This window comes from Gekko japonicus, unplaced genomic scaffold (genome assembly GCF_001447785.1).
Source record: "Gekko japonicus isolate JY-2015 unplaced genomic scaffold, Gekko_japonicus_V1.1 scaffold1207, whole genome shotgun sequence".
In the NCBI taxonomy this organism is placed as follows: domain Eukaryota; kingdom Metazoa; phylum Chordata; class Lepidosauria; order Squamata; family Gekkonidae; genus Gekko; species Gekko japonicus.
In genome coordinates this window covers 67,022-94,527 of record NW_015163124.1, presented here as the reverse complement: position 1 = coordinate 94,527, position 27,506 = coordinate 67,022, and the positions used below count along the sequence as shown (strand labels likewise).

Below are 27,506 nucleotides of genomic sequence, written 5' to 3'. Positions count from 1 at the left end.
TGGTGATTTGCCCTCTTCGTTGCCAGGTACCAAGGGCTGAAGGACAGCTATTGCCCTGCCTTGCTGGAACACTTCACCACCTCCCATCGCTGCAACCGTTACTGTGAGCTCCTGGCCTTGAAGAGCCTTGAAACCCCACAGCCTCCACCCAGAGCCAAAGGCTCCCGGAGCCCCATCTCCGGCAGGAAGGCCTCATCCGCCCAGTCCAGCCCCCAGCTCCAGAAGAAAGGCCTGAGTAGCCCCCAGACCCCCCGGAAAGGTTCAGTCAGCCCTAAGAGTGCCCGCAAAAGCCCTGAGGTGGCAGAATTGCAGCCGCCGGCGAGGGCCAAAGCAGGGGACAGCGGCAAGGCCGGCCGGCTGCAGTGAAGGCACGGGGGCCTTCACGGATGTGCGTTGCGTATGCCCGGGGAGGGGACGTGGCAGCCACTGCCACGCCCCCCTGTGGCCCCTTTCCTCCAGTGTGTGAGGCCTGTGTGTGGTGGTGTTTGAGGGAAGGAGCCGGGCTGTGCCCTGAAGAGGTCCCTGTCCGGGCACGGCCCTCTGGGTTGCTTTTGACGGGGCGCGAAGAAAAAGACAAAGATGGACCGTGAACCCAGCTGTTCTGGACCCTGCAAGCCTCAGGTATTTTCTTGGCTGTGACACGACCACGTGGCACCTCCGTGGTCCATGGCAGATGTCAAAAGTTGTCTTCCTGGCATGAGCTGTTCTCGTGGATCCCGATAGGAGGAATTCGCAGGCAGAACCTTTGTCTATGGATCTCTCGTGGGAAAGGCAGCGGGGCCTGCAATCCATCTGTTCCCTGCGTCCTCGACTCACTTCCCCTCGCCGGTTCCTCCGAGTTTGTGTGGGCCACGACCCACAGGGAGAGCCCTTTGACCTCTTCTTCTCTTTGCCCCACATGTTTCACTCAGCCCATCCAACAAAAGCCGCAGCAAACATGAGGGGAGATGGCTTTTCGCATGGGGGTGGGCAGGGGATGACTCAACCAGGGCTACGTCAGTGGTGGATGCAGCGGTGTCTTGCCTGTATCAGCACTTGGAGTGATTAAAACATCATGCGGTTCTGTGACTGATGAGGGTAGAGGATGCTGGGAAAGGACAGGGGATGTGTGTGGGGCTGAGTGGGGCTTGCCAAAGGACACCGAGTGTCACAGGCTCGTCTTCCCGTCTTTTTGCCTGCCCCTTTCCCTTGAATGGCACGACTGCTGTGAACGACCTCAAATAGTGACCTACCACTGTAAAGACTGACTGTGGGATTAGATAGGTCTCTTCCTTAGGACAGCCCCTGATTTCTGTTAGCCTCCTGCTCGCTACCCAATATTCCCCTTCGTCACATGCCCATTACAGACCCGCTTTCCTGCCACACTGCAGCTTCCTCTGTAGCACTGACCTGCATCCCTGACAGGTACCGCAGAATGGAGCTGCCCGTAACCATAACTCTTCCTTCCACCGCTGTGCGATTTCTCCTGGACTAGCTTCAAGTCTGGCACACTGGGAGAGTCTGAAGGACAAGGCAGTCTTGGAAGGACACCCTGGAGCAGCAAGGACAAAATGCAGCGTGGTGTGGAGCTGCTGCCAGCGAGATACCACCACCAGGCCAGCCTTTCTCTGTACACTGTAGACATCTGACAGGGCAGGGCAAATGCTCAGGTCCTGGCTTGTTCGTGTTGGGAGAAATAGGCAAAAATACTTAGATATTCAGAGTTTGTAATGGATCTTTGCTTCACTGGAGAGGAGGCATTTCTTTCTGAGTAGAAATCTTTATTTCTAAGGGGAAAGGGTACACAGGAAACCTACAAAATAAAAGCGATACCTAGAACTACATCTCCACATCTTTACAGCCACAAACAAACAGTCCACGAGGTCACACAACAATGGAGATTCTTCTTCTTCTTGACCCCTAGAAGGACGTCACCTGATTGCATTAACCAGTCAATGTTACAGCATAGACGTCAGTTTTCCCGGGCTGTCTTTCCATTGACTCTGTGCCAGGTTTCCTTCCGAGTCAGGTTAAACAATGGCCCAAAAGGTAAACAACAGATTAACCCTATAATGACTGAATCTTAGACCTTGCAACTCATATTTCCAGCAGTTTGAACTGTTGCCTTCCGATCATGACCTTCCTAGGCGAATGGTTGTTCAGGAGCAAGGAGGAAATCCAACGACGATGCCGTGAATGGCTAGAGCTAGCAAAGGCCTAATGCAGGTGCAGCTCTTAGAATTTTTAGGTAGGAAGCTTCCTGGCAGCAGATGTGGGGAAAGACCTTTCTCCGCCCGGAGAGACGCTACCAGCCAGAATAGCCAGTACTATTTATCTATTTTTACTTATTTGATTTTTCACCCTCCCTCCCCTGCACACGGGCTCAGGGTGGGTTACAACATGATTAAAAAACACAACATAATTACTATAATACAACATTAAGAACTATAAAATTATTAATTACAAAGCATAACTAAAAGATTGCTAAAATGTTTGATGAGGTCTGCTACGCAATTAAATTAAAGTCCCGAGGGGTTCTAATGGAGGATAACCGTAGGTGGAACAATGCAAAGCAATTGGGTAGGTGAGAAAGTCAGCCATGATGAAGAAGAAGAAGAAGAAGAAGAGATTGGATTTATACCCCGCCCTTCACTACCCAAAGGAGTCTCAGAGCGGCTTACAAACTCCTTTCCCTTCCCCTCCCCACAACAGACACCCTGTGAGGTGGGTGGGGCTGAGAGAGCTCTGACAGAAACTGCTCTTTTTCAAGAACAGCTCTTATCAGAGCTACGGCTTGCCCAAGGTCATCCAGCCAGGTGCAAGTGGAGGAGTGGGGAATCAAACCCGGTTCTCCCAGATTAGAGTCCACGCACTTAACCACTACACCAAACTGGATGGAATAATGGAATAATGCAAGGCAGAGCAGGGGAGGCCAATATAGATGGATCACGACCGCCTCAGCCATCGGCTTGGCAGAACATCTCCCATTTTACAGGGCCTGCGGAACGGCATTAAATCCCACAGGGCCCGGATCTCAGCCGGGAGTGGGTTCCACCAGGCTGGCTCCAGAGCAAAGAAAGCTCTGGCTCCGGTTGGGGCCAGGTGTACATCCTTTGGGCCGGGGACCACGAGTAGATGTCGGTCAGAGGAGCGCAAAACCCTTCGAGGGACATATTGGGAGAGACGGTCCTGAAGATCTGTTGATCCTAGACCGCACAGGGCTTCAATTGTTAGATGGACCAACGGTCTGACCCGGTATAAGGCAGCCCTCCTGTTCTTCCAGCCACTGGATTTCCTTTTTGCAAACGCTTTGGCGCAAATGATTGTGCTCGGCAGTTCACCTTTGGCGACAGAGGTGGACCGGCCACTGAACTTGCAGGGAAAGTTCCCGGCGGGCCCCCGGCAGCCAGGAGCAAGGAGCCACTCAGCTCCCGCCTGGTGGCCAGCAATGCTGATGAGGGGTTTCAGCTCCCCCAGTGCCCCGTCGGGCCTTCCCCCCACGCAGATCTCTCCCCCTGCCTTGAAAAAAGCAGCCCCAGTGGCCGCATTTGGCAAAGAAGAACACCACCTTCTGAAAGTGACGACAGACCTAAACAGAATCTGTTGTCCTGTCTTAAGTAGCTAATGGAAGAGCAGGCATGAGTTAATGGACTGAGACGAAAGGAGGCTCGTCACACACCCTAGCTGTCGACGTGGCAGCATAGGACGCACAGTCTGCTAGGCGTGACATTTAATTGCGGGGGGTCTGGCACGCCCGCCAAACTCCTCCTCTCAGCAGGCTCTGCCAGCATTCTCGGTTTTCCTTCATGCCCCTGTTCATTCTGATGTTCCAGAGTGGCATCTCCTCCGTGTCGTCGTTCGGCATGCACGCAGGAAGCGTTCCAGTATAAAAAAGTTTATTGTTTGGGCTGCTCTGTCCTTCATTACGGCAGGGCTGCCAGCGAGACACCCTCGTCGTGCAGTCCTGGCCCACTTCCTCGGCAGTTACACCCCGGCACAGGCCGTGGCGTTGTAGTGACCACAGCATCCTTGGAGGTGCATCTTCGTAATGTTGACGTCCTGATGCTCCCATACGCCAGAGAAAGAAAGAGACCCGTCGATGCTGGTTGCGCTGCGGGAAAAAAGACAGTGACCTTGTGAGCACAACCCAACATCCCTTACTCTTAGGAGCTGTCGGCAAGAATAGCTAGATCCAAGTCTGGTAGCACCACAGGGACCAATGAGATTTTCAGGCGATAAGCTCCCAGAGGCAAAGCTCCCTCCGTCAGATAACTTTCAAAAAGCTCATCCCTTGAAAATGTCTTTGGTCTCTTAAGGTGCCGCTGGACTCGAAGATCGCTCTTCTGCCGCCAACCAATACGGCTGCCCTCTGAAACTGTCAAGATGAATGTAGGCTTGCAGGATCACTCTCCCTAGAAAAGTTATAAGGATCACGATGCCAGATTTGACTCTTCAACGGGGATGTACTCGGGACCATTTCTATAAGTCATCGCTGAAGCTGCCGATTGGATGACGCAACTGACCCCGCTGACCTTGGCTCAGAAGCTGGTCGATGGTCCAGGTGGCCCTTCCAGTGGCCAGGGGATGGAATGCCTCTTTTTCTCCTCTCACCTCTGGCCAGGTGTCCTCCTCCTGCCATACCCTTTGCCCTCTTCCGTATTTGGTTTTTCAAAAATCCCAAACTTTTTCATCAGACTAGACCATGCACGTCTCACCGTTTATTCTGAATGCGGAGTTTGGGCTTTCTGAACGCAAGATTTCATAAGAACATAAAGAGACGCCAATGTTGGATCAGGCCAAAGGCCCATCCAGTCCAACATTCTGTGTCACACAGTGGCCAGAAATACCAGGTGCCATCAGGAGGTCCACCAGTAAGGCCAGGATATTAGAAGCCCTCCCACTGTTGACCCCCCCCCAAGCACCAAGAAGACAGAGGATCACTTGCCCCAGAGCCCCTATCTATACCTTGTGGCTAATAGCCACTGATGGACCTCTGCTCCATATGCTTATCTAATTCCCTTTTGAAGCCATCCATTCTTGTAGCCGCCACCACTTCCTGTGGCAGTGAATCCCATGTGTTAATCACATTTCATTGGGGATTTTCAAATCCAATGAAGCCAGGTCAGAGAGATCACACCCCGCCACCTCTCTGGGGGCTGAGAAATTTGCAGTCTTTGTGCCGCAAACCATGGAAACTCCTTTTTCTTTTTCTTTTTAAAGAAACGAACTTCTAGATGCCCGAAAGGAGCATTTCCAGAATTGAAATTAGGTAAGGAGTTCAGTGATGTCGATTATCTGTGTCAAAGACTAGCCAGATGTCTGTGGCATCCTCTAAGAACTACCCAGCAAGTTAGCAGTTGGGTGCTTCCTTGAGGAACCTGGCCACCAAATACAGGCAGGGAGATCCAGGACTCGCAGTCTGTGTTTTAAAAGGGAAGTTGGTGCCATCTGCTGGTCCTCTGAAAAGAAATTCAAAGAAACTGCAAACTGTGCGCCGTTGAGGGAGAATATCTTAACAACCTTCATGGTTGTAGTCCTGCCAGAAATCACGCCATGCCATGCCCAAATGCAGAAGACTCGTGGCACTCTCTGCAAGGCCCAGAGTCGCTCGGAGTTCTAGACAGATTGTGGGGCTTTTCTGCTTGCCTTACCAGGCTTCAGTCCTGGGAGTTGATAGCCCCTACGACACATAAAGAGATCTGTTGGATCTCTTACTAAGGAATCCAGGCCAGCAGACTCTCTTCTCCCCTTTATCTCTTTTACTAAGTGCGGATCTTCCAGTTATTTGCATCTCTTATGCATTCTCCAGCCTCTCTTTCAGCAAGCAATAGCGCTCAAGGTCAGCAGCAGTGATCCTTCCCCCAACCCTTTCCCATCTTCCAGGAGTCCTCTTTTCCGCTGTCTCTGCATGTCTGCCGTGTCTTGTCAAAAGCGTGAAAGGCAGGAGGGTTCCTCATTCTGCCTCGTCCCCACTTTCACTTGACAGCAGGGGATGAGCAGGGCTATTTTGGGGCAGGAACGCGCAGGAACGGAGTTCCGGCTGGCTTCAGAGCTGACCACGCCCACTACAGCCAAAACCTCTGCGTGCGTGGCTACAGAGGGAAGGCCTGGAGAGCGACCCCCGCACAGTGACTCCGAGGCGGGTGGGCCAGGGGGCCCCCTGGAAGGACCGGGGAGGCATGTCCAAGGGCTGGCTTGCCCAGGCTCCCTGCAGCCACGGGGCACCCGGGCAAGCCAAGAGAAGGCATGGGGGTGTGGCCTAATATGCTAATGGGTTTCTGCTGTTGGGTGTGGCCTGTGATGCTAATGAGTTCCTACTGGGCTTTTTCTACAAAAAAAAGGCCCTGGGGATGAGTTTCTGGTTGTCTGAAGGACACCCCCCGCCCACACTGTTTGCTCCTCCCGCCCATCAAGCACCAGCATACTTTTGGCGCTGGAGGAGAGTATTATAGATCCTGTGGACCGCCAGAAAGACAAATCAATGGGTTCTAGATCAACTCAAGCCTGAACTCTCCCCTGGAAGCCAAAATGACTAAACTGAGGCTAGTGTACTGCGGCCATGTTACAAGAAGACAGGAGTCACTGGGAAAGACAGCAATGCCAGGAAAAGTGGAAGATCCAAGATGAGATGGATGGACTCAATCAAGGAAGCCTCAGCTTGCGAGACCTGAGCAAGGCTGCTAACGGCAGGACATTTTGGAGGTCATTAATTCATAGGGTCGCCATAAGCTGGAAGCCACACGGTGGCACTTTAACACACGTACTCACACACCTTCCCAAGGGCTTACTTGAAATGCACTTCAAAGACAGGGGACCAGTGTTCCCTCTAAGCTGAGTTAGTGTGAGCCAGCTCACAGTTTTTTAGCCTCCGGCTCACACATTTTTGTCTTGGCTCAGGAAGGATGGCTCCAAAGCAAACTGATTTATGCAAGAGCCAAATCGCCGGCTCACAGCTTTAATGCCAGTAGCTCACAAAGCAGAATATAATTGCTCACGAGACTCCACAGTTTAGCGGGAGCATTGCAGGGGATCCTTAGGCATGGTGTCTGCTTCCCATAACCCACAGGTGCCGGGGTGGGGGTGGGGGGCAGATTTCAATCCAGGCATAATAGAAATGGCCGGGGGTGGGGTGGGGGGGAGGAGCCAGCCTGAGTGATGGTTTGGGAAGTGGACTGTCAGCAAAGGCTCCACACAGCCTCTTCCAGACACTTTTCATGATATCTCATTTGTAAAAGTGCCCAGCTTAAAGGGCTGGTTAGCTGCCACGCTGTCAGTCATCCAACAACCGGTGAGAACAAATCTTATTCGTAGATGTGAACTCATTTACATTGTAAATAATCTGCGCTCCCCCCCCCCTTTTCAAAGAGTTGATCTGCTGGCAACACATTGAGTTTGGAAGGTTTAAAAACGGCCAGGCATAGTTTTAACCCAGGGGCAGGTTCAGGTAAAACTGTCCATGCAGTCACTGAGGACCAAGCATGATGGCACGTGGAGGGGCGTGGAGGTTTGGCTTCCTTCTGTCCCAGAGGGAAGCAATCCCCCTGCGTGTCTGTTGAACATTGGCACACCAGACCATTTTGCTCGACGTGCAGGCCTGGTTCTCTGGCCCAAGAGTCAAGGTGAGCCCCTGTGGTGCTACGGGCGGTGTGTGGCCACGCACGTTCCTACCACATTTTGTTTGCTCAACATACCAACCAGGCCCGTAGCCAGGATTCCTTTAGTTAAAGTAAAGGTAAAGGTTCCCTTGCTCGAAAGCCAGTCAAATCCGACTCTAGGGTTGCGGTGCTCATCTCCGTTTCAAAGCCGAAGAGCCAGTGCTGTCCGAAGACATTTCCGTGGTCATGTGGCCGGCATGACTAAACACCGAGGCGCACGGAACGCTGTTACCTTCCCACCAAAGTGGTACCTATTCATCTACTTGCAATTTCTTGCTTTCGAACTGCTAGGTTGGCAGGAGCTGGAACTAGAGACGGGAGCTCACTCCGTCATGCGGCACACTCGGGTCACGAACTGCGGAACTACTGACCTTCCACAGCCTGCAGTTCAGCGTCTTAACCACTTGAGCCACCGCAGCTCCTATTCCTTTAGTTAGGGGGCGTTTAAATTTCTTAGAGAACACTGGCTAACCAAATTAAAGGAATACCTGGCTCCTTCCCCTCATCCACCGCTGCTCGGGAGCCCTGGGCTGGATGGGAAGTTGTGGGGCCTGGACAGTAAGTCAGGGGGCCTAGCCCCAAGACGCCCCACTGTAGCTGTGGGCCTGATACCAACACCTTCCACTGGTAGATTTTGCCGGTTGCCTGCCCCTTTCCCAGGCCCTTGTGCTCCTCCAGCTGGCCAGAGTTGGCGTTCTATCCCAAATACTTTGCGAGAGACATCAAGGGCTCACTCACCTTCCAAAAAGGTCCGTGCAGCAAACATAGACAGGGTAGCTGGTAGAGTTGAGGTCTGTCGTGTTGAAGAAGCCTAAGCAATCGGTCACTTCTCCTCTGGGCACATACAGGATACCTGTGAGGCGCAGAAACCGCAAGAGAAGGCTGAGAGGTTCTGGACAGTAGGAATACTGTTAACGCAGATTGAGTCGAGTCCTCCACGGACACCTGCCCAGTAGGGTTTGCATTGCCTATATGCGGTCTGATCCGTTAAGTGAATGATCCAAAGTCAGCCTCAGCTAGTTTCCCCGCTCCCCTTTCTCCCAGCACTTCCAGTACTCCTGGTCTTGAACCCAATCCTCTCAATTTCCCACATATCCCCGGAGCCGTTGCCATCCCCAGACACCCAGACGATACCTGCGATGCAGGCGTTCATCAGAGAGACGCAGGCTCCTGTGAACAAAGCCCTTACGACGATGCTAGAAAATTCACTCTTGCGCTGCGGTGCCAGGGTCGCTGGATACAAACAGAAAGACAGAGCAGGAGGAGCTGAGTCAGACACTGGTTCTGACAAGCCGAAGCCCCCGGAAAGCCGTAGCGCTGGAGACAGCGACAGCCGCAACTTGGCAAGACTGCACAGGGAAGCTATGGTGTGGTGGGGCTGGGTGGTTTTGCCAAGGCTCTCTGAGGTCCTGGCAAACGGCACGGAGATCTCCCCAGACCTCCTCATCCATCCCAGCCTCAGAAAGGGCACGCTCCGTGCTGGGCTGCTAACTCACACAAGCCGCCCAGCATGATCCCGATGGAGCTCAGGTTGGCAAATCCACACAGAGCGAAGGTGGTGATGGTTTCAGCTCTCACCTGGGTAGAGAGAGAGAGAGAGAATTATTGGTGCCATGATAACACAACAGATACTCCCATCTATTCACCCTTCCCTGTCAGACTCAATAGCTGCATCCCTGCATGCGCTACACCCGTGAGAGATGTCAGGAGAGGCAGAGAGCACAAGGATCCCGGTACGACTCAGCATGGCCTATCCATGTCCCTCATTGATGATCGGGGCTCTATGCGGCACCTGCTTGCATCCTGGCATGACCCAGCATTAGCTAACCAAAGGGACAAATCGTCCTTATTTCTGAGACGCCGTGCCAGATGCAGTCCAGAGTGTGGGGCCCAACTGCCTCCAGACACTGTGCTCCTCCATCTCAATTTTTTCCCAGTCATCTCCCTGGAAGCTGCTGTGATATTTCACCCGCCTAACTAGCGGGACAAATTGTGCAGAACTAGCAAAGGCTAGCCCTCAATGGCCTCGCAGTGGGCTGTTCTACCTCCTAGCAAATTAACCAGGTCCCTTCTAAACGTGGCATCGGAGGAGAGTTTGACAGATACCGTGGACCGCCAGAAAGACAAATCGGTAGGTTCCAGGTCAAATCAAGCCGGGACTCTCCCTGGAATCTAAAAAGACCAAACTGAGGCTATCGTGCTTTGGTCACATTGTGAGAAGGCAGGAGTCACTGGAAAATATAATAATTCTGGGGAAAGTTGAAGGCTGCAGGAAAAGAGGAAGACGCAACAGGAGGTGGATGGATTCCGCAAAGTAAGCCGTGGCCCTCGGTTCGCAAGGCTGTTAATGAGAGGACATTCTGGAGGTCATTAATTCATAGGGTCGACTCGCGATGAGTTGGAATGCGCACAAACACACATCCTTCAGCTTTGTGTCACTGACTGAGAAGCTCTAGTATATGGTGCAAGGAGAGCACGGCCCCTGTAATTCTCCAAGGGAATACTGAGGTGTGTTGGTTGCCCTGCTGGAAATCAAAGGGCTGCGCGTGCGGCAGATCCGCTCCTTGCCGTTCGCACCACTGTCCTTTTGCACTGTAGATGGATTGTGAGAGGGATTACACGAGGGGAAAAAAACCGCAGAATGCCTGGCGGGTGAGGAACGTTTGGTGTCCTTCAGACTAGTTGCCAGATTCTAAAACTCCCACAAAGCCTCAGTGCGACAATGGAAACTGCTCTTTACAAGCTTTGTTTTTTGTTTTGTTTTTTGTTTCTGTATAGCCCTTCGAATTTCTTTCCAACCTCACCCGCCTGTATTACTTCATTACTTTCCTGAATAAATGTCGTGCTTGTTTTACTATACGTTGGATTCAGGGTCACGTGTGGGGAGATGGTAAGAGGGGTGGTGATAAGGTTTCCTGAGCAGATTCTGATTGTCTCGTTTCTTGATTTTTGTGCCTTGCTCGTGAGTATGACAGCAGGGTGTTACTCCCAAGGAGGCCTGGCTGTGGGTCAGGTGTCTCATGCTGCCATCCCACCCGCTCCTGGGCCAGCCAAAAAGGCGTGTTGGCCACCTGACACTTTTCTGCCGGGTCGCTGACTTCTCTCTCTGCTCAGCCCTCTGACACAGTGCCACAAAATGGCTGCCTCAAAAGGTAAGCCAGTCACAAAATGGCCACCACATCTTATCTTCGGTCACACAGTGAAGATCCTTGTGCTGCGGTGGCAGCTGCTCCCATAGCAATGTTATGAAATGTTAGAAAGCCAGCGTGGTGTAGTGGTTAAGAGTGGCGGACTCTAATCTGGAAAGAACTGGGTTTGATTTCCCACTCTTCCATATGAAGCCCGCTAGGTGACCTTGGGCCATTCACAGAACTCTCTCAGCCCCACCTAACTCCCAAGGGGCCAGTTGTGGGGAGAGGAAGGGAAGGCGATTGGAAGCCACTTTGAGACACATGAGGCCTGCTGGGTGACCTTGGGCCAGTCACAGTTCTCTCAGAACTTGCTCAGCCCCACCTAACTCACAAGGTATGTACTGTGGTGAGAGAAAGGGAAGGCAATTGTAAGCCGCTTTGAGACTCCTTAAGGTAGAGAAAAGCAGGGTATAAAAACCAACTCTTCTTCTAAAAATCTGCACAGGCAATCAAATCTCCAAAGGTCAATCAGAAGCCCTCCTGGGCAAGAGCCCCACTTTCTAAAAACACATAGCGGGTGCCAGGCAAAGTGTCGGTGGGCATCATGGAGCCCATGGGCACCATGTTGGGGATGCCTGCGCTATATTATCAACTGACCGCATTAGAGGAGGAGGAGAAGAGTGCAGGACGAGATCACCAAGGATATATTTTGCCTGGGGCCCTGGATGATCTCTGCGGCCTTGCCCTTGAGCCCCTAGAGACGGACTTTGCTCTAACGCACCTCAAGATCATCCACAAAAAGGGCAGGAGCAGCTCTCAGAAAACTTCCGCACTGTGGAATGGATGAGTCGCATTCGCCTCCTCTTTCCCCCCCTCTCATCTGTCCCTCCCTTCCCTGTCCCAACCGCGAGTCACCGGTGCACTTACAGAAATCCACTGCTTCTGCGACTCGTCCCACTCAGGACGCCCGTCCAGTCGTCGCTGTTTGTAAGTGGACAGCTGCTGGTAGGCCACAAACTCATTCAAGAAGAGCTTGACTCCCAGCATCTCGGCCACGAGGCCCGCGTCTTCCCAGCTGGCCCCTAACAGAAATGCCAGCGGCATCAGTACATAGGAGCAGATCAACTGGGAAGCAGAAACAGGGCTTGTGAATAAACTTGGTGGACAAATTAACTATCCATCCTCTTGCCCGCCCATTCCTTCTTTCCCACTCATCCCTTCTGGCTTCCATATTGCCCACAATCGCAATTCGGTACAAATTCACCTGCTAATTGTATGCCATTTCCTTCACCAAGTATGGGTGACGTTCTAGTATAGAACAGCCATAGTAATTCAAGTTAAAGTCGGTTCTTGAGGCACAGCTGGTTTATGGGAACCCTATGAAATTCTACCTTACAGGGTTTTCAAGGCAGGAGCAGAGCAGAGGTAGTTTGCCGTTGCCTTTCTCTGCATAGCAAACCAAGTCTTCTTTGGTGGTCTCTCCTCCAAGTATTAACCCTACTTAGCTCCCTTCAGAGGACGGCGGAAGACAGGAGGGCCTGGCGGGATCTTGTCCATGGGGTCGCGAAGAGTCGGACTCGACTGTGCGACTGAACAACAACAACAAAAAGCTCCCAAACTCTGACAAGATTGGGCTAATCTGGACTATTAGGGCTGCTAATCCAAGCATGGGGCAGTTGAAATCAAGGCCTGGAGGAGTCTCTACGTAAAGTGTATCCTTTCCACCCTGTGATCATCCTGGTGTCCTCGCAGTCAGCGTGGTGGTCTTGTAGGGGGTTACCTGGAAGGAGAGTCCTGCAATGTTGACCATGTTCCCCAACCAAGCGAGCGTGGCATTGATGAACTCCAGCACTGCCAGGAAGGAGATGAGGTTGGCCGCAATGTTAGCCACCAGACCCACAGAAACCGAGGCACCGTTGCCGATGGCTTCCAGAATATTCTGCTCTGCTCTGTGAGAACATACCAAGGAAGAAGGCTGGAAGAAGGGAGCCGTGACTCTTGAAAGCTCATCCCCTGAAAATCTTGTTGGCCTCTAAGGTACTACTGGACTTGAATCTAGCTGTTTGACTGCAGACCAATGCAGCTACCCTCTGAAAGCAAGGATCCTTCCCAGAGATTCAGGAGCAGAGGGGCACCACTGAAGTGGCAATAGGAGGAGGGATTGCCCATGAAATGTCTTGCAGGGCAATCTTCAACATGTTTGCTCAGAAGTCTCTTTAAATGCCTTCTAAAGTCACTGCGGCATGACTTGGCGAGTGAACTTAAAATGCTTGCTGAGTTCACTCAGGGAGTCGTGCTGCCACCACGGCATGACTCGGTCAGTGAACTCAGCAAGCATTTAAAGTTTAAATCCCTTCTTCATTATACCCTATGGGGACAGTCCAAATAGAGATAATGGAGCCGAATAAATTCGGGTTTCCCGAATATTTACCCGAATACCAATACAAAATCGATATTGGAATTCGGGAATATTCAGGAAACCCATTATTTTTCGGGTCCCAGAGACCCAAATTTTTAAAAAGGTGATTTTTTTTTTGCACACTCCTAGTACTGAACCAAAAAAACCAAACCAAAGTAACACAAAATCAAGGAAAATGAGTATGAGGGAAAGCCCTCTTTCTCCAATCTAATTCTGTGTCATTCTAGCAGACGAATACAACTATTTTAACTCACCCACGGGCAATTTTCACACCCTCCCGGCTCCGGAACTTGGACTCTTCTACTTCTGGGTAGACGAGTTTCGCCATTGCCAAAGCACAGGGCGCGGCCATCACAGAGGCCGCGATCAAGGACGAGGCGTCAATCTGCAGCAGAAGGTGTAAGATAGTGAATAAGAGGCAGGATTTGAGAAGCAGGATTTGAGAAATCAGGACTGGGCAAGAGATAGCAAAGTCAGCCAGCTCGCAATTGTCCCGTGTTCATCTCTTGTTCCTTCTGGGTTGTTTTACACAAGCATAACATCTGCCCTGTCCCTTCCCCTCGCTTGGGGAAATGTCACCTTCTCGAAACTCTGGTTGGAGACAAGGGCAGTCATTAACTCCTGCTCAGGAGATGTCCACAGCCATGAAAGAACGCGAGCACTTTTCTGTCGAGGGCCCTGATAAAGTTGTCACTTTAAGCCGAACCCAAGTGATAAACTCAGGATTCTGACAGCACAGTCAACATACAATTTTTGTGTACTGGTTACCTCTATGTTTGAACAGTGTCATGGGTGAAATGCAATTTTTGGATCCTCTATCAGATCCTTAAACGGCATAGTTTTGGAGGGTAGCTGTGTTGGGCTGAAACAGAACAGCGAGATTTCGAGTCCACTAGCACCTTAGAGACCGACAAGATTTGGAAGGGTATTAGGTTTCCAAGAGTCAAAGGTCCCTTTGCCAGCTCATCTCTAAAGCTCATACCCCCCAAAATCTTGTTGGTCTCTAATACCAGGGAAAGTTGAAGGCAGCAGGAAAAAGGAAGACCCAACACGAAATGAATTGAGTCAGTCAACTGAAGCCATGGCTCTCAGTTTGCGAGACCTGAGCAAGGCTGTTAATGACGGGACTTTTTGGAGGTCATTAATTCATAGGGTCGCCTGGGGTCGGAAGTGACTTGACGGCACTTAACACACACACACACACAAACACACAAGGTGCTGCTGGACTCGAAGCTAGCTGTTGAATGGCATACTCACCCCAAATGAAATGTAGGCTCCCAACACACTGCCAGCGATAGTGGCAAAGCCGCCGGTCATCACAGCGTGGACTTCCGACTTGGTCATATCCATCAGGTAAGGGCGGATCAGCAGCGGTGCCTCCGTCTGCAAGGCAGAAGGTGTGTATTGAAGACTTTTGCCTGTGAGAGAGAGGGAGGGAGGGAGGGAGGAGGGAGGGAGGAAGGAAGGAAGGAAGGAAGGAAGGAAGGAAGGAAGGAAGGGGTTTCCTGCCTGGCAACTGCAGTCCAATTAAAGGAGAGACAGAGCCCTGAAACGAGGAGCCCAAGGAAGAACAGTGTGCAACCTGATCTTTCTTTGCTCAGGAGTACTGGGGCACTAGGAACATGCAAGGGTGAAATTCAGGGTGGGTCTGACCTACCAGATTATCATTACTTTGAAATATCAACCTTTCACTTGTGTTAGCTTCTTGGGCTTTAATCTTTAACTTGTGCTAGGTGTTGGGAGAGGCATCCCCTCTCAGCTGGGTATTGGAAGAGGCATTCCCTTCCTTGGTGTGTCAACAGAGAACACCTCTTCTAAGATGACACCAGAAGAGGAATTCCGTATCATGTATATGAAAAAAAAATAGGGACTGAAATTGGAAGAGGCATTTAGAAACACTCAGAAAGTTTCATGTTGGTTAATTTTATATAATGCATACACTGCATAATATCAACTACCATGTTATTATATTTCTTGCTTTGTGCTCGTGGCTCACTGTACCAATCTGAATTATAGCAGACCGATAGCGGTGGCCTCCCTTGTTTGGTAACTGAAATTCCACCCCCTGCAGTGGAAGGAAACCTACTTACCATCCCGACAAATACATTCCCTACCACGCTCAGTGACTCTGTGGGTGCTGTGCCCATGGTGATTTGCAGGATCCAAGACAACTGCAAGAAGGAGCCACAGATAATTAGACAAGGGGGCACTGTTGCCCATTCACACAACCTGCAGGGCCCAGCAAAGAGGCTTTTAAAGGGCCATTCCTCCCCCTCACTTTTTCACCTGTCCGAGACAGTTCAGCCATATCACAGCCTGTGTGACTTTGTGCTTGCTAACAAAGCTGCCTTCATCAAGACATCCCACCAGCCTCTGTGTGCTGCCATACCAACAACAATTCCTAACCATGGGGAATGTTTTTTAGGGGTATTATCACCACAGGGAATGGGTTTGGGGTGGTGTTATCCTCCCTGTCTGGAGGTGCTAAGGAGACAGACAAATCAGGATTTGTTCCTCTCGTCTTGTAGATGAAACGGAATGTGTTGCACAAGAAATGGGGGTTCTCTGTCCAAGCTCCCTCTAGTGGTCACTTCAGCCTTTCATCACTGTTCCTTGGGGTTTTTTATGAGCACTTTAAAGTGCTCATAAAAAACCCAGAGAAACAGCGAAAGAGTGAAGTGACCACTAGAGGGAGCAAAACGTGCAAAAAAGCCCCTGACAGGACAAGCACACAACGGACAGAAATAACGTGCAGGAAAATCCCATAGTTTAAACGAACCCCCGTTTTCCCCACACTATCAGAATACAACTGTAGAAGTGCTCAGTAGCCATTGGTTCCAGCACTTGGAGCCTCATGCCAAATATTACCTTCAGGATCACCCACTGTATGACTCCCAGGTAGTAGAGAACGGACATCACCGAGCTGAAGAAGATGATGATAGGCAAAGCCTGGAGACAGAAAAGGCCCAGAGTACATCAGTCTTTGGCACCTCCATACCAAACCTGATGCTACAACCGAGCATGCAGAGGTCATTTCGGGGGGGATCGCGGGGGATCGCACGGGGGGCGGGGCACATGACGAAGCCCCGTCCCCTGCTTCCAGCCGCCCCGCTTCCGGCCCTCATTCAGCTATTAGGAGGCAAGAGAAGAGGGAGGGTAAGTTGCTTCCTCCCTGCCTCTCCCCACCCCTGCCTGCCTGGGGCCAGGGAGGGCCTTCGCGGGGCTTCCTTGCACTCCCACCGGCCTTGCAGGTCCACCGCCGGGCCCCTCATGGGGCTCGGCAGTGGAGCTGCAAGGCTGGCAGGGGCGGCCGGGACCGTTGGGGGCGGGGCGTGTGGCCTTATGACACACTTCTGGTGATGTCAGGGGGTGTGGCCTTATGACACACTTCCGGTGATGTCAGGGGGTTTGGCATATGCTAATGAGTTATGCTAATGAGTTCCCCTAGCTCTTTTTCTACGAAACGACCCCTGCGAGCATGTATAGCTGCTGGGGCAGGAAGTATGTACAAACTCGACCCAAGGACCACAGTGTAGTAGTCTGATCTCTCGAGCAATAGCACTGTGTAAGTTATATTTGTAATATATAAAGTATGAAACAAACATATACTAATCAATTTCAGAATTGTTATTTGTATTTATATCTGTGATTCTCTCATTGAAATACCACATAACATATACTGGAACATAATAGAAATCCAACTGGATATGTTTTACAAGAACCATCTATTCTATAGAAACCTGTCACGTCAAAAAAAGACCCCGTAGGGTTGTAGAACAGCGCCGAAGACTCGAAATAGGCAGAAATATGAGACGACTGCAAGACTACGAGAACCGGTATAGCCTCGTTTCTGACGCCTTCTTCAGGTCTTAAAGGCATCAAAAGTAAAGTGTATATACAAATCTGAAAGTAGTGAAAATTGAAAATTACAAAAAAAAAACATGCTGAAGTTGATTAGTATGTGTACATATTTCATACTTTATTTCATACTTTATGTATGACAAATATAACTTGCACGGTGCTGTTGCTTTAGTGTTTGGGGCCGGAAACATGGCACAGAAGGACAGAGCGGGATCCAGGAGGCAAACCCGGGGGGGATAAAGACAGGGTGCCATGAACTGGCCCAGTCACCTGGACTGGCAAAGGAAAGCACATTTGGATCTTTGACAACTGCCGGGTGTTTGTTATGTGGTCTCTTCTGGCCCATTTTGGGGGGAGATCCGGTTCAAGGTCCTTGCCCGGACTGTAGCCCACCGCCCAAGCGAGCACCATCCCACCCTGGCTGCTTGAAAAGCCATTTCATTTTAAGGCCTTGGTTACACCAGGGACCGAGAGAGAAGCTCCTTCCCAAATCTGACCTGGAAGGCGAAAACATTCTGAATCAGTTGGTCTCCAAAGACGAATCGGGAACCGGCCGTGGTGTAGTTCAGGAAGGTCTGCAGGGGAAGACAGAAAGCTGTGGCTGAGTTTGGAGCTGCCTTCGCTTGAGTGGTCTGGAATAGGATGGATGCTCTCTGCTCCTGAGCACACTGGCTGAGCACATGGGCCTGTTAAAGATTAGGCCTCTCGTGGTGTAAAGCTAAAGTTGATCTGTGACACTGCAGGTCCTTCCAGACAAAAAGAAAAGCAAGCGTTTTTGGTTTTTTATAATGCTAGATGTGTGCTACCCCATCCTGGATGGCCCAGGCTAGCCTGATCTCACCAGATCCCGGAAGCTAAGAGGGTCGACTCTGGTTAGTACTTGGACGGGAGACCACCAAGGAAGTCCAGGGTTGTTAGGCAAAGGCAGGCGATGGAAAACCACCTCTGTTCCTCTCTTGCCTTGTAAACCCTCTGGCGTCACCACAGGGGTCATTTCCAGCAGGAGTGCACAGGAGCGGAGCTCCGGCAGTAAAGAGCCCAGGGGGCGGGCACATGCAACAAGCCCCGCCCCCTGCTCCCAGCAGCCCTCAGTCAGAGCAAGGAGCAGTCAGGTAAGTTGCAGAGCTCCTCCCAGCCCCCCAGTCCAAAACAGTCCAGTGGCACCTTTAAGACCAAGTTTTATTCAGGTACAAGCTCTCCCTCCTCTGCGAGGACAGATCTGCACGTTCCCCCCCCCCAATAGCTAGCAATCCAAAACAGTCCCGTGGCGTCTGAGCGGTGGGTGTTGCCTTCTGACACACTTCCGGTGATGTCAGGGGGTGTGGCATATGCAAATAAATTATGCTAGTGGGTTATGCTAATGAGCTCCTGCATCTCTTTTTCTACAAAATGACCCCTGCGTCACCATAAAGTGGCTGCGACTTGACAGCGCTTTCCATCACCAGATTAGTGATAGGCTTAGGCTTATTCTGTGCCATTTATACAAGATCTAATTCCCACAAAATAATCTTTTCATGCTTTGCTTCTCAGAGGGCTTCACCTGCCCTGCAAAGAGCGCCTGCTGTTCCCACATTCGGAGGCCTCAGACCACTGAATACCTCTTGCTGGGGGGAGACAGCTGGGGCGGGGGGGGGGAGGCTTTGGCTTCTGTAGGGCTGAAGCACTTGACACCTGCTATCACATTGACCGATCACAGAGTGGCCTTGTGAATTAACATTCTAATTTTGCAGCTGACAGGAAGGAAAATGAAGAACCGGGTTCACCAATTAGCTTTGAAGCCAGGTTTCCCCTGCTCCAAATCCGGCACTCCCTCTGCAAGGTCGTAAGTGTTTTCCTTATGGAAATGTGCTACCAAATAAATATTTGTGAATGGCACCCCATGCCACCCCTGGATTTATATCTGGTGTGGCCTCATTTGGAGTAGTATGTACGGTTCCACACCTCAGAAAAAGATATTACAGCATTGGAAAAGGTGCAGAAAAGGGCAACTAAAATGAATACGGGAATGGAACACCTGTATGAAGAAAGGTCAAAGAGGTCAGAGCTCTTTAGCTTGGAGAGACGATGACCGAGGGGTGACATGATAGAGGTTTACAAAACTATGCATGGGATAGAGGAGATTGAGGAAGAAGTACTTTTCTCCCTTTCGCACACTATAAGAACTCGTGGGCACTCCATGAAATCAATGAGCAGTTGGCTTAGCACAGATAAAAGGAAGTCCTCCTTCCCCCCAAGAGACATTAACATGTGGACTTCACTACTGCAGGAAGTGGTGGCAGCTCCAAGCATAGACAGCTTCAAGAGGGGATTGGAGAAACATCTGGAGCAGAGGTCCATCGGTGGCTTTTATCCACGAAGTATAGATGGAACACTATTTGGCCTCAGTTTTTGCTTCTTGCCACTAGCATCCTTCTCACCACCTTATGTCTCCCCAAAAGAGGTCCTGACGTTGGCCTGAGTTAGGACGTCTGGCCAGGTCACGCTGCTCCATACCTGGATCTGTTCGCCCAGCCACTGGAAAGCCTGGAATCCAGGCTCTGTCCGGATGATGAAGATCCCGAGGAGGAACTCCAGGCCAAGACCCCAGATCACAGCCCTCCAGGACACCTACAATCCAGCACAAACACAGGAATGAGCGCAGGAAGCCAGGGGAAATTCTGTGAAAGGGTCAACAGCGGCCCAGGGAGGCAGAACTTGGAACTTCATGGCGAACACAAGTATAGTGATGAGCTAGATTCTGCATGTATCTGACGACGGGTCCCAGCAGGGCTGTTCTGATGTTCTTATGAAGGCCTCGGATTCTATGCCCTGTTGCTGGCCCTCCAGAGGAGCTGATTGGCCACTGGGTGAGACAGGATGCTGGGCTAGATGGACCACTGGTCTGATCCAGCAGGGCTCTTCTGATGTTCTTAGGAAGGCCTTGGCCTCTATGCCCTCTTGTTAGCCCTCCAGAGGAACTGATTGGCCACTGGGTGAGACCGGATGCTAGACTAGATGGACCACTGGTCTGATCCAGCAGGGCTCTTCTGATGTTCTTATGAAGGCCTCAGCCTCTATACCCTCTCGTTAGCCCTCCAGAGGAACTGATTGGCCACTGGGAGAGACAGGATGCTGGGCTAGATGGACCACTGGTCTGATCCAGCAGGGCTCTTCTGATGTTCTTAGGAAGGCCTTGGCCTCTATGCCCTCTTGTTAGCCCTTCAGAGGAACTGATTGGCCACTGAGTGAGACAGGGTGTCAGACTAGGTGGGTATTGCTCTGATCCAGCAGGGGTCTTCTAATGTTCTAAAGAGAAGCGGATTACTACATCACGTGCATCACATATCTCAAAGGCCCAAACCAAAAGAAGTGCTTCTACTTACAGCCCTGTGGTGTTTGGAGCTGGCAAAGAGCACCAGAAGCAATGTGCAGAAACCCCCCAACGACACTAGCTGCTCCCGCCTTTGGGATATGTCAAGAACCAGCCATATGATCAGAGCGATCAAAATGATGATACACAGCACCCTGGGGAAAAAGGAGAATGCCGTTACAGAGATACACCTTGGGACAAGGGCTGCCTTATTCCGTTGCTCTCATGGGATCAGTAAGACATTGAAGTTGATGCAACATTTGAGGCTGTGGCTCAGTGGTAGAGCATCTGCTTGGTATGCAGAAGGTTCCAAGTTCAGTCCCCGGCATCTCCAGCTAAAAAAGGACCGGGCAAGAGGTGATGTGAAAGACCTTTGCCTGAGTCTCTGGAGAGCTGCTGCCGGTCAGAGTAGACATTAGCAGGGGTTATTTCCTGCAGGAGCGCACAGGAGCAGAGCTCCGGCAGTCAAGAGCCCAGGGGGCGGGCACATGCAACAAGCCCCACCCCCTGCTCCCAGCAGCCCTCAGGCAGAGCAAGATGCAGCCAGGTAAGTTGCAGAGCCCCCCCAGTCCAAAACAGTCCAGTGGCCCCTTTAAGACCAAGTTTTATTCAGGTAAAAGCTCTCCCTCCTCTGCGAGGACAGATCTGTACGTTCCCCCCCCCCCCCCCCAACAGCTAGCAATCCAAAACAGTCCAGTGGAGCCTGAGCGGTGGGTGTTGCCTTCTGACACACTCCCGGTGATGTCAAGGGGTGTGGCATATGCAAATAAGTTTTGCTAATGAGCTCCTGTACCTATTTTTCTACAAAATGACCCCTGGACACTACCTACCATGGTAGACCAGTGTTCTGACTCAATGTAAGGCAGCTTTGTGTGTTTGGGTGCTGAAAACAAAATTCTGGAACACATTTTGAGAATGCTTTGATTAAATACTTGGCTACTGGTACATCTCCTCAGCCAATGGGGTTCTCTCCTGCTTTTCCTTGCCCCCCCCTTCCCCGCCTTTTCCCCTTCTCTTTGAAGCATCAGGGATGCCCTGTTTTGTCACACCATTGTACAGTGAGAAAGAGATCATTACAGGTGAATGACTAGCGCATATTGTAAGTGGTCTTTATATTTACAGAAAAGCAGAATGGCTATTTTGTAATGAGCCCGGAGGAGGGTTGTTACCGGAAGAGTATGATTAGTGCTTATTCCGATGTAATTTTGAAATTCTTTTTGAAATCCAATCAAATAATAGGGGGAAAGAGGAATCATTACTGAACAGTAGATGATTATGGAGCAAAAGAGACAAGAAGAAGAAGATGATGATGAGGAGGAGGAGGAGGAGGAGGGGGGGAAGAGGAGGAAAAGGAGTTGGCTTTTATACCCCACTTTTCTCTATTGTAAGGAGCCTTGGAGTGGCTTACAATCTCCTTCCCTTCCTCTCCTCACAACAGACACCCTGTGAGGTAGGTGGGGCTAAGGGAGTTCTGAGAGAACTGTGACTAGCCCAAGGCCACCCAGCTAGCTGCGTGTGGAGGAGTGGGGAATCAAACCTGGTTCTCCAGGTTAGAGTCCACCAATCTTAACCACTACACCACGCTGGCTAAAAGGTGGCCTCCTGGACATATTTTGTTGGGAATAAGAATCCAGCGGCATTTGCTTTGCTTCCAGATAAACACAGTGAAGATCAGGGACCTGAAAGTGTGTGGCCCTGGTAGCTTTATTATTGGATCACCGAGACTGAAAGTGGATGGATACCATAGGAAGGAAGGCAACACCAAGGAAATCCCACAGCACGAATGTCCAAAAAGATATTGTAGCACCGGAAGAACATCACTGGAGGATCTCGGGAGCTTCTCACTACAGGGACGTATTCAGACTATTGCTATTGGAAAACCGCCACTACATATTTATTTACTTGAGAGCCAGTTTGATGCAGCGGTTAGGAGCACAGACTCTAATCTGGGAGAACCGGGGTTGATTCCCCACTCCTCCACATGCAGCTACTGGTGTGACCTTGAGTCAGTCACAAGTTCTCTGAGAGCTGTTCTCTCAAAGACAGTTCTTGGAAGAGCTCTCTCAGCCCCAACTACCTCCCAGGCAGTGTTCCCTCTAAGCTGAGTTAGTGTGAGCTAGCTCATGGTTTTTTAGTCTCCGGCTCACACATTTTTCTCCTCGCTCAGGAAGGATGGCTGCAGAGCAAACTAATTGATGCAGTAGCCAAATCGCTCGCTCACAACTTTAATGCCAGTAGCTCACGAAGTACAATTTCTGCTCACAAGACTCCACGGCTTAGAGGGAGCATTGCTCCCAGGGTGTCTGTCGTGGGGAGAGGAAGGGAAGGGGATGGCAAGCCGTTCTGAGACTCCTTCAAGTAGTGAAGGGTGGGGTATAAATCCAATCCCTTCTTCTTCTACTACTGTATTTGTATCCCACCTTTCTCCCCAACAGGAACACAAAGCAACTTATCTTGTTCTCCCTTCCTCTGTTTTATCCTCACAACAGTCCTGTGAGGTAGGCTAGGCCGAAAGGGAAGGACTGGCCCAGGGTCACCCACCAAGCTTCCAGGGCACGAGTGGGGATTTGAACCTGGGTTTCTCAGATCCTAGTTGGGCACTTTAACCACTACACCACGCTGGGAACAGCCAAAAAACGTTACCAGCAGGGAATCCTTATGGGGATGCTGTCCTAGGTGGAGATGGTCCAAGCAGTAACGTGCGACTGAAGTGAAATTAACCCCGCCCCCTGCAGCTACGGTGGGGCTATTGGGGGCTCTGCCCCCTCCCTTAAAGGGACAGCCTCACAAGATTCCCCTCAGAAATTATTTTAAAATCATTTCCCAACATTTTTAAAAGGCACACACTCCCTGGCCGTGCTGCAGCTAGCCGCATGCTAAACAGACCCTTTAAAAAGACGAGCGCGAATCATATTCTCCCGACGAGAAGAAGCCCCGGTGGCACCTCCTCCCTCCACCCAAAGATTCAAGGAACTCCAGTGGGGCCGTGGCTCGTCCAGAGCCCCACTTCCACAGGCCCAGAGTGACCCCCCCGACAGAAAAATAATGGCAATCCCACCAGAAAAAAATTTGCCCCACAAGCCACAACATCCTGGCTACAGGCCTGAACCCAACTCACCATTTCAGCCAAAACCAGGAGCGCCGGAAGCATTTCCCAAGAGGGCTGAGCAGGCGGGCGATAGTTGCCCCGCACCACTTCTTTACCAGGGTGTAGAGCCCAAGAAAGACCGCCAAACATGTTAAAACGACCAAAGCCAGGGCCCGCTGGAAGTCCAGCCAACAGGCTGCAATGAAGTAGGCCAGGTAAGCTAGAAAGAAGAAGAAGAAGATATTGCATTTATACCCTGCCTTTCACTTGGAGTCTCAGAGTGGCTTACAAACTCCTTTTCCTTCCCCTCCCCACAACAGACACCCTGTGAGGTGGGTGGGGCTGAGAGAGCTCTTTCCAGAACTGCCCTTGAGAGAACAGCTCTGAGAGAACTTGTGACTAACCCAAGGTCACAGCAGCGGCTGCATGTGGAGGAGTGGGGAATCAAACCCGGTTCTCCCAGATGAGAGTCCGCACACTTAACCACTACACCAAACTGGCTCTCAAGAGGAGACACGAGACCCACAGGCAGTGGATCAGTTCAGTTATCACAGGGTGGCACTGGCTTTCCCTTCTCCCATGGATTTTTAAGAGACTGAGATCCTTATTCTCAGACGCTGCAGTGAGAGGGATGCCAGGCCGTGCGTTGCTAAGCGTGCCTTAGTGTTCCTGCATGTGAAGTGACATAGATGCGGGCTATGATCGGGATGCACCAATAAGATCTACAGCAGCCCCCCCCCCCCCAATCTTTCTGAGTCTATGAGCACTCCATGAAATTAGTGAGCAAGTTGGCTTAGGGCAGGTAAAAGGAAGTCCTTCTTCACCCAAGGAGGAACTAACATGTGGAATTCACTGCTGCAGGAACTGGTGGTGACCACTAAGCACAGACAGCTTCAAGAGGGGATTGGAGAAACATATGGAGCACCAGTCCATCAGTGGCGGACATTCTGTCAGGGGCAGTGATGCTCTGTCTTCTTGGTGCTTGGGGGGAAACAGTGGGAGGGCTTCTGGAGTTCTGGCCCTGCGGGTGGACCTCCTGGTGGCACCTGGGTTTTGGCCACTGTGTGACACAGAGTGTTGGGCTGGATAGGCCACTGGCCTGATCCAACATGGCTTCGCATATGTCCCTGCGTTCAGTGCCAGAACTTCTGTCCAGCTATATCAGCATCTGGCTGGGCCATAGGAGTCATGGCAGGGCAGGGGTCTCCAAACGATGAACTCGTGGGCACCTTTGGGATTTAGACCGAGGGCAGTGGGCACAGTCACAGAATGACCGCTGCGGGAGGCGAAACTAAGCACCAAATATGTTGTCGAAGGCTTTCATGGCTGGAGTTCATTAGTTGCTGTAGATTTTCCGGGTTGTGTGGCCGTGGTCTTAGCATTGTAGAACCAATGGTTCCACACAGCCCGGAAAATCTACAGCAACTAATAAGCACCAAATGTCTGGGAGCGAGGTTATACATGAAAAAGTAAACTCTTCAACATTTCAGGACTCTTTTAACAGGATGCCTTTTTACATGCGCAGCCAGTGAGAAGCATTGCTGGGTACTGCTTTCTGAAAGCACTTCGTAGGGACCAGCAAAGGAGTCGGTGGGGACCCTGGCGTCATAAGAACATAAGAGATGCCAGTGTTGGATCAGGCCAAAGGCCCATCCAGTCCAACACTCTGTGTCACACAGTGGCCAGAAATACCAGTGCCATCAGGAGGTCCACCAGTGGGGCCAGGACATTAGAAGCCCTCCCACTGTTGACCCCCCCCCCCAAGCACCAAGATGACAGAGCATCACTTGCCCCAGAGTCCCTATCTATACCTTGTGGCTAATAGCCACTGATGGACCTCTGCGTCCACGGGCATCATGCTGAGGACCTCTTTGTCAGGGCTTCTCCCGGCTGTGCTTATAGCACGACCACTGAGTGGACACAGCTTTAGCTCTGTCACTCAAGCACAGTCCCCGCCCACCAGTATTCCATCTCTGTGGGTTTGCAGCAAGAGAGGGGAAACCCACGTGATCCGGAACCTCAGCTTCCCTTGTCCTCCCTGTCCCCAAATGTACAGACGGTGCGTGCCCGTCTCAAGGACTCACCTGCAGCCAAGAGACCCAAGACGATCCTGTGAAGTGTCTTGGCGTGAGCCTGGCAAAACCGCCTCATTTTGGAAAACGGCTCTGCGGCGTTCTTCAACCTGAGGGGATTCACATGAATAAAATAAGGATGGGGAGGGACTGAAATACTGCCTTGGGGAAGGGCTTCCAAAGAGATGGGGAATTCAGGGCAGCATGCTGCGGGGGTGTGGGCCTTTCATACGGAGTCCCTAGATGCTTACGGCCGTGCCTCTCAAACTCTGGTGGGACCCACATCTTAACTTACTCTATTTTCCAGGACCCCCCTGACAAAGTTAATTTCGTGGTTCTTTCCCTCTCTCTGACATAAAGGGCAAGAGCCTCACATCAGTTGTAAAGTTAGCATTTATAATTATAGAGCACTAGTGGGCCACAAGGTGGCATTTCATAGCCATTCTCTTCCATCTTCTCTTGGTCTTGAAGGACAGAAGAAGAGATTGGATTTATACCCTGCCCTTCAGTACCTGACGGAGTCTCTGAACAGCTTACAATCTCCTTTCCCTTCCCCTCCCCACAATAGATACCCTGTGAGCAGTGTACCCTCTAAGCTGAGTTAGTGTGAGCTAGCTCACTGTTTTCTAGCCTCTGGCTCACAGATTTTTGTCTTAGCTCAGGAAGGAGGGCTCCAGAGCAAACTAATTGATGCAGTAGCCAAATCACCTGCTCACAACTTTTAATGCCCGGAGCTCACAAAGCAGAATTTTTGCTCACAGGACTCCATAGCTAAGAGGGAACATTGCCTGTGAGATAGGTGGGGCTGAGAGGGCTCTTTCGAGGACTGCTCTTGAGAGAACATCTCTGAGAGAATTTGTGACTGACCGAAGGTCATACAGCAGCTGTATGCAGAGGAGAGGGGAATCAAATCAGGTTCTCCCAGATTAGAGTCCACACTCCTAACCACCACACCAAACTGGCTCGGACTGGGGCCCCCATGTAAGAGAACTGTGACCCACTTTGGGGCACCCACCCACAATTTGAGAACAACTGGCTAAGAGCACAGGGAGAAAAGCTGGAAGGGGGGGGTCTTTAATGATACAGGCGGACGAGAACGGAAGTAAATAAACATAGGTGAGGTACTTTTGGAACGGAGCACGTGGTGCACGTTTTTCTTCCTGCACCTCAGCACTGCGATGATTCACTGTCACCTCAGGATTTCCCTCGCATTCCTGTAGACAACGAAAGTTGCTGTCGTGTCGTGTGGGAAAGTGCAAAGGGCAGAGCTAATGAGACAGGGAGTCATTTACCGTCAGCTCCAACGCCGGGTTCTCGTGGCCACCGCGTTCTTCGAGCGACATCCTGACTTCTCCCATCTCCCCGGCACGCTGCAGCCACCACACAAGCTCTAGGGTTAAACCACAAGACACAGATCGCACAGTAATTCTAGGAAGGGATGGAGCAACATCCTCCCAGGTTTCAGGGAACCCATGAACCATTGCCCACTTCCGTTCTCCGGCTCTGCATCCCTGACTTCATGGCTTTCGACTTTGAGTGCAGATGTTAACTGGGCTTCCTCCACAAGGGAGACAGAGGAAGCCACCGACAGATTTAACGACACAAACCGCCTGCACAGAAGTGACACGATAGAGATTGCAGCTACTCTGGGTGCTGACTGTCCCAGGTTCGATTCCTGGCATCTTCACAGAGAGGGATCACAGGCTGGGAAAGAGCTACCCAAGACCCTGGAGAATTGCGCCCAGTTAAGATGAAGACCTAGATGGACCCAGTGGTCTGACTTGGTACAAGGCAACTTTAGATGTTCATAATCCTTGACAACTGGTCCACCAGTTCAGGTATCCCACACCCTGCTCTGGGCCCCTCAGCTTCCATCAGGGGCTCCAGAGAGCCCGTCTCTCCTCTCCAAAGCCCCCCATCGGGCAATTTCTAATACCCAACCCTCAGAAACC

At 51.2% G+C, this 27,506-nt stretch overlaps 2 protein-coding genes across 2 annotated transcripts in view; one reads left to right on the top strand and one right to left on the bottom strand.

The window, feature by feature from the left end:
- Positions 1-1,739, top strand: part of ALPK3 (alpha kinase 3) — a 71,595-nt gene extending 69,856 nt beyond the window's left edge. Inside the window, exon 14 of the mRNA XM_015406901.1 lies at positions 27-1,739. Coding sequence (XP_015262387.1) covers positions 27-366 — 340 coding nt within the window. The 3' untranslated portion in view covers positions 367-1,739. The remainder of the gene's footprint in view (positions 1-26) is intronic.
- Positions 1,740-2,853: 1,114 nt separating this feature from the next.
- Positions 2,854-26,897, bottom strand: LOC107106707 (sodium/nucleoside cotransporter 2-like). The gene is made up of 16 exons (XM_015406887.1): positions 26,847-26,897; positions 25,567-25,657; positions 23,513-23,702; positions 20,408-20,549; positions 19,539-19,652; positions 17,543-17,620; positions 16,053-16,133; positions 15,275-15,355; positions 14,442-14,567; positions 13,439-13,569; positions 12,546-12,714; positions 11,693-11,890; positions 9,131-9,212; positions 8,769-8,867; positions 8,373-8,487; positions 2,854-4,090 (listed from the first exon to the last, which is right to left on the bottom strand). Exons 1-16 carry the CDS (start codon positions 26,895-26,897, stop codon positions 3,964-3,966), a joined length of 1,875 nt encoding a protein of 624 aa, XP_015262373.1. The 3' UTR covers positions 2,854-3,963.
- Between the last annotated feature and the right edge of the window lie 609 nt (positions 26,898-27,506).